General features: G+C 43.6%; 1 protein-coding gene across 1 annotated transcript; it reads left to right on the forward strand.

The window, feature by feature from the left end:
* The first annotated feature begins 250 nt into the window (after nt 1-250).
* Nucleotides 251-4,267, forward strand: cdk9 (cyclin-dependent kinase 9 (CDC2-related kinase)). Its single transcript, XM_031757470.2, has 8 exons — nt 251-371; nt 510-623; nt 2,270-2,351; nt 2,441-2,531; nt 2,612-2,778; nt 2,867-3,038; nt 3,123-3,271; nt 3,354-4,267. The coding sequence occupies exons 1-8, from the start codon at nt 331-333 to the stop codon at nt 3,717-3,719; spliced, it is 1,182 nt and encodes a 393-aa protein (XP_031613330.1). The 5' UTR covers nt 251-330; the 3' UTR covers nt 3,720-4,267.
* The last annotated feature ends 2,432 nt before the right edge of the window (nt 4,268-6,699 follow it).

A 6,699-nucleotide genomic window follows, 5' to 3' on the forward strand; every position in this document is an offset into this window, starting at 1 on the left:
GAAAGAAGCCATCTATGTCCACTGTGAACGACCATCTTTGAACAGAGGCGGTGGTTTACGACACCAACTGTCTGCCATCTATAATCCAGTTTTGAGATCCATTCCCAGACGCCTTAACTATTTTTCATTTGTTTTGATTTATTGTCGCTTCTTTTGGGATTATTTTAGCTTTTTGCCCATTTGTATTTGATTTTGGGTACAATAAATTTAAAAATAAAAAAAGAATAACTAAAGCCCGCCCCCAGATCAGTGGGCGGGGCGTCGCTGAGCTCTAGAGGTGACGCCGTGCGCAGACGCTCCACACGTAACTGCGTCGCGGAGTTGGACAAGATGCAGCGGGACAAGACAAGCAACGCCACCGGGGCTGAAAAGTAAGACTAAATCTATTTACTTTTCAATTTAACAAACGGGTTTGCTTTAGTTTGTTTCACCTGCATTTGAGGCGCGTTCTGTGCAAGCCTTGTTTGATGTAACCACTTTAAAGTCTCGTGAATTTTCCTTTTGTCCAGGCCCGACCGGGAGGCCGCCATCATGTCGAAGTACTACGACGGAGTGGAGTTCCCTTTCTGTGACGAGTTCTCCAAGTACGAGAAAATGGCCAAGATCGGACAAGGAACCTTTGGGTGAGTAGTACACAGCAGGCTGGTTGTCTGACTAAATCTTTAACTGCTTTGCGAATTCCGTATAAACGCCAGCTGTGCTAACTGCTAGCCGCACGGAGTGAATGAAGAGCAGGTAAACAACGGAAGATCCCTTCCTGTATTAGTCCAGCTGCTTATTAAGGAAGGCATTAGCTGATACCTGTTGTTTCGACATATTTTTAAAAACGTATTTAGTTTGTAAAGTTGCAAAGCTTTCATGGGTTATGGTCTTCTGCTGCGATCAACTGAAACAACAGGGCACAAAGATATGGCACGGGAATAATTTGTGACTGGCTAAATGAGCCACATGCTGAAGACAAACCAGGCTCTATCCATAGAGCACCAAAAAAGACTTTGCGTTCTATTCTCAATGAGTGACAACTCTTCTCCCCTGAGATGGAAGGGAGGCAGCTTGAATTCTGTCCTGATGAGCTGATTCTCCGATGCTGTGCCATGCTTCTGTGGGTGGTTATTCTAGGGCTGGGTATCGTCACCGATTTCTAGAATTGATTCGATTCCGATTCACAAGGTCCGGATTCGATTCGTTCCACAGTTCGATTCCAAAAGCTGACACTTGTGAGACTTTATCAGAGGTTTAAGCATCACAGCAGATTCCTTTGTGTCAAAGTAACAGAGCATAAAACACAGAAAAACATGAAGATTTTCCCCGCCTGTCTTTTTTATAGCAGATAACCACCTTAAAGATATTCTGCAGTAGAACAAAAACAGAAGAAAACCGTGAATCAACATATCAACATTACCTGAGGCTGCTGAAGTGAAGCCGAGCAAAGTTACAGAGGTTCAATTAGAGACACAGCTAAACATTTAGCAATTTTGCATAATTTTAAAAAGTTTAAATTTCTTCAGTATTGAACAGCAGAAATGAGGCTTTCTTGTTGGAAGTCGGTTGAAGAAAAAAAAAAACCCCACACAAACAAAAAACACAGCGGCCAACAGCGCTGTACATAACGGTAGACTTGTGCGTAATAAGCAAGCGAATAATGCAGAAAACCGGGATTTTTAGATGGGAAGAGAAGAGATGAAGAGAGCTGTGCATGAAGTGCCATTTTTGTCATGGTGGAAGCAAAACGGCAAAAGTAAGAGGGAATTCGTGACGATGTTTATGTGAAGCGTAGTTTGGATCCACACCCCAGACGGGGTGTCAGTGTACTTACCATCGGGTGAGAAAGCGGACATCTCACTGATTCTGATGCGTCGGTGGGTTCGCACTTAGGTTTTTAGCTGTTTGGTGGCTGTCAAAATTCTGTGAGGTTTAACCTGAGATTCTGGCGTTTCGGGTAAAATACATTTAAATTTTTTTTAAATTGATTCAGGATTTTAATGAATCAATATTGTGTTATTCAAGCTAGAATCGATTTTAATTGGGAAATCGATAATCAAAACCCACCCCCAGTGTTTAGTCTGTAAAGGTCTGAGTACTCCTGGCGGCACTGCACCCACTTGCATGATGTTGTGGATGAAGCAGTTCTTGTCTGAAGTGGACTGAGATCATGTCTACCACACAAATGCCAGCAGTGTTGTTTCTCTACCCTACTATAGGTTAGGCTATATACCATTTGAGTTGAGTAGTTTAAAAAGCCGACTGTCTAAAATTGTCTCTTGTACAGGGAGGTGTTCAAAGCGAAGCACCGACAGACAGGGAAGAAAGTTGCACTGAAGAAAGTGCTGATGGAAAACGAGAAAGAAGGGGTAAGAAACCAGAGTCTTGGCATCATTTAAAATCCAGTGTGCTGAAAGTTGGTGTGGATGATAATGTAGCTGGTTTTCCTCCCCTTTAGTTCCCAATCACAGCTCTGAGAGAGATCAAAATCCTTCAACTGCTCAAGCACGAGAACGTTGTCAATCTGATCGAGATCTGCAGGACCAAAGGTTAGTGTGACACGAGTGCATGTTTTGTGTGGATTTCAGTTTTTTGGGGTCTGTTTTTAATTTTCTGTTCTCCTTTTCAGCCACTCAGTTTAACAGGTACAAAGGCAGCATCTACTTGGTGTTTGACTTCTGTGAGCATGACCTGGCTGGGCTGCTGAGCAATGCCAACGTGAAGTTCACGCTGGCAGAGATCAAGAAGGTGATGCAGATGCTGCTCAATGGGCTGTACTACATCCACAGGAACAAGGTTAGACTCTCAGAGACACAGTGGGTACTTAAACCAAATGAAATTCCACTGTCAGAATATTAATGATGATCTGTTGTTCTTTGCTCAGATCCTTCACAGAGACATGAAGGCAGCTAATGTGCTCATAACCAGAGACGGCGTCCTGAAGCTGGCCGACTTTGGTTTGGCTCGAGCCTTCAGCCTGGCCAAGAACAGCCAGGGGAACCGCTACACTAACCGCGTGGTGACGCTGTGGTACCGACCTCCAGAGCTGCTGTTGGGTAAGAGGAAAAAAAAAGTAAAATATATTTCAAATGTACTCCTGGTGCAGTTTTTTAATTTCTGTGTTATCTTTGTTTTTGCAGGTGAGCGAGACTACGGGCCTCCAATCGACCTGTGGGGGGCTGGCTGCATCATGGCCGAGATGTGGACACGGAGTCCGATCATGCAGGGGAACACGGAGCAGCACCAGCTGACCCTCATCAGCCAGCTCTGCGGCTCCATCACGGCAGAGGTGAGCCTTCATTCTTTCTCTCGCACTCTGTTCTGTTTCTCAGCTCTGTGTTAACTTAACTAACCCTCTGTTGTCCCATCAGGTGTGGCCCGGTGTAGACAAGAAGTATGAGCTGTACCAGAAGATGGAGCTGCCCAAAGGTCAGAAGAGGAAAGTGAAGGACCGCCTCAAAGCTTACGTCAAAGACCCGTACGCCCTGGACCTCATTGACAAGCTGCTGGTCCTGGACCCGGCACAGCGAATCGACAGTGACGACGCCCTCAACCACGACTTCTTCTGGTCAGACCCGATGCCGTCAGACCTCAAGAACATGCTCTCCACCCACAACACGTCCATGTTTGAGTACCTGGCCCCACCTCGGCGGAGAGGACACATGCCCCAGCAGCAGCCCAATCAGAACCGGAACCCGGCCACCACGAGCCAGACAGAGTTCGACCGCGTGTTTTAAACCAGGTTCTTGACGCTTGGCAGTCCAATTTTCCTTCTAGACATCTGTGGATTAACTGGGAGCAAACGTTTTCCCCTTGTCCTCACTGCATGTTTGAGGCAAAACTTCTTTTTTTTTTCTTTTCTTTTTTTTTTTTTAACAGCTACTCATTTCTCTGTATTACAGAGTTATTTATAAAGACAGTGTTAAAGTTTTATTTAAGACACACTTACAGGATCACTTATTCTTCTGACACAAAGGGACATTTATACCTAAAATAAAGTGTGTTGTTTTTTTTTTTTGTTTGTTTGTTTTTTTTTCTTCTTCTTTCTTAAATGTACCTGGCAGCATGTGATCTGACACGTGTGGCCTGACTATACCTTCAGGATGTGAAGAAGTGACTGAAAGACTGCAGTACCTCCAGCAGGGGGCAGCATCATATCGCTGTATATCCTTATACAGCACATGTACATAACTTTTTATACTCCAGCATCGCTGAACAAAAGTGTTTTTGAACTGTCGGTGCCTCGAATGTGAAATTTTGGGTCAATAAAATATTTTAAACACAATCTGATTCCTGACTACCTTTTTAATAATAATGGTTACAGAATACCATACCTGGTTTTTGGTCAGGAGCAGAAGGTTTTTATTGTGTTTTATTTTTTATAAATAACTAATGTTGTCAACCAGCTTTGAAACTGATATCTTATGATACCCAGCAGGAAGCAGGAATTAAATGTCACTTAAAAGAACAATGTGTTACATGGACCCAGGATCATTACTTTTTTATGTTTAAAAATATGTTAAATGTGTTGTTTCCCTGTGAAAGTTGTGGATATCTCCTTTATTACATCATTTTCTCTTAGATTAATAAGCTTTCTGGTTGCATGAGTGCTCATAAATGAAATTTGAAAAGTGCAGCGGTGTGCAAAAGTTGTCCAATGAGCCAGACTTTCCTTAAACTTTCCTCCAAAGTGCTCTTGTCCAGGCTTTCTAAACTTCTTTCATTGGCTGCTCTTTCACCAAGACGGGCGTCTTAACTTGGGGGATGAACCTGCATTTTGTCCAAACTTATAAGAAACCCTAAAGTTACAAAATCTTTAGGTACTTGGATAATCGCAGCCTGTCACAGAAACACATCATTTGTGTTTCTGAATTATAAATGCAAATTAAAGCTGCAAGCAGCGTTATGAGGGCCCTCGCACCCCGGCACGTCGAGCCACGCCCAACACCTACAACCAGCGCTTCCGATCTGATGTCACATTGATGGAATTCATGCCTAGAACCACCAGCTAACGATTCATCTCATTCAATCATTATTATAGTCCTCCCACTAGGTGGCGCTCTAACCATTACTGACAAATGGCATAACAAACATTTCCGAGGTCGAGTCTCACCACGCCTGTGACGTTTGGGAGAGATTGGACATTGTGTTTTTGAGTGACAGCAGATTACTGCTTTTTGGCGAGTGATTGAAACTCCACGTGCCGACATGACCACCCCGTTTCCCTGAACGTAAAAAGCTTCGCAATTTAACATCACAAAGGTCTTTAGATTCCACACACTGGAGATTGGTTCAATATGATGAAATCCCTTGGAGGAGTTCGTCAAAGTACGAGGCCTGAAAAGAGGGGAAAATGTGGCCAAAATGACACATTAATTTTAAAATGGCTGACTTCCTGTTGGATTTGGGATATTGCTCCAAGAGACTTTTTTGTACATCTTGATATCTTACATAAGCTTACCAGATTTCAGGCTCATAGACGAAACACAGAGCAGGGGCTGTTGTTTTGAAATTTTGTAGGGGGCGCTGTGGAGCCATTTTGCGCTATTCAGTGAAAATGGTAAAATAACAAGAAAGCGCTCATCACATTGGAGGTATGCGCCAAATTTCAAGACTTTTTAAACTTTCCAAGCCCCTCAAAAGCCACTTCATTGTTCATGGTGAACCGCGTTGCCAACAGGGTGCGCCGTTCAGTTTAAAGTCACAATTTTCTCACTGAAGCATCATGAGGGACTGATGGTGATATTCACCGCTTTTGAGGTGGCCACGATAAACCTGTGAAAATCAGTACAACAAAATGAAAGACATGACATTTCCTGTTGCCACTAGGTGGCGCTCTGCATATTCCTGACAATGGGCACATCAATCTGTTCAGGGTGAGTCTGACATCATCCCTGTAAAGTCTGGTTCTGATCAGACTGGATTTCATTGAGTTATACTAACTTGTTTCTTCATGGCGAGACATCAAAGTTCGCCATGCTGCTGGGGTCACACCCTCTCACGAAAAGTCACAGTTTTCACTGTAACCCAAGACCAACTCCTTAAGGCTTTCCTGGAGAAATTTGAGGCTGCAGATGTCACCCATCACAACGCTGTACTCCAAAGTGTAAAACATGACACTTCCTGTTCCCACTAGGTGGCGCTGTCCCTGATGTCAAATATGGCAGTTGAAATATGTTCAGGGCTGGAGCCTTATCATATGTGTGCTCTTCGGTGCACGGCGGACAATGTATGAGGGAATGAGAGGCAATAAGATTTTCATGGCGAGTCATCGAAATTCGCCGTGGCGCCACGTCCTCACCGTATCACGAAAACTCAAAAGCTCCGCAATTTAACATGGCCCAGGTGTGTAGTTGACACTGACCAAATATGAAGCTTGTATGACAAAATCCCAAGGAGGAGTTCACGAAAGTACAAGGCATGGAAATGGTAAAATCAGAGCCAAAATGTGACCTTCAATCCAAAATGGCGGACTTCCTGTTGGGTTTGCGTCAATGGGCCTATTGACTTTTTTGTTCGTCTTGGCATGATACATACGTGTACCAGAGTTCATACATGTAGCTCAAACCATGTGGTCGTAGGGCTGCATTTTATAAGGCATAGGTGGCGCTCTAGAGCAATTTTCCAATGCTCATATGTAAAACCATTAAAATACAAAATTTTTCACCAGACCTGATGCGTGTGCAAAATTTCATGAGTTTTTGAGCATGTTAAAGC

The sequence above is a fragment of the Oreochromis aureus genome, linkage group 7 (genome assembly GCF_013358895.1).
Source record: "Oreochromis aureus strain Israel breed Guangdong linkage group 7, ZZ_aureus, whole genome shotgun sequence".
NCBI lineage: Eukaryota > Metazoa > Chordata > Actinopteri > Cichliformes > Cichlidae > Oreochromis > Oreochromis aureus.

Bases quoted from the DNA above. Each gene is read 5' to 3' on its own strand.
- cdk9 (XM_031757470.2), top strand. From the start codon at position 331: ATGCAGCGGGACAAGACAAGCAACGCCACCGGGGCTGAAAA. The intron at 372-509 runs GTAAGACTAAAT...CCTTTTGTCCAG, and splicing joins AACGCCACCGGGGCTGAAAA to GCCCGACCGGGAGGCCGCCA. The intron at 3,039-3,122 runs GTAAGAGGAAAA...TTGTTTTTGCAG, and splicing joins ACCTCCAGAGCTGCTGTTGG to GTGAGCGAGACTACGGGCCT.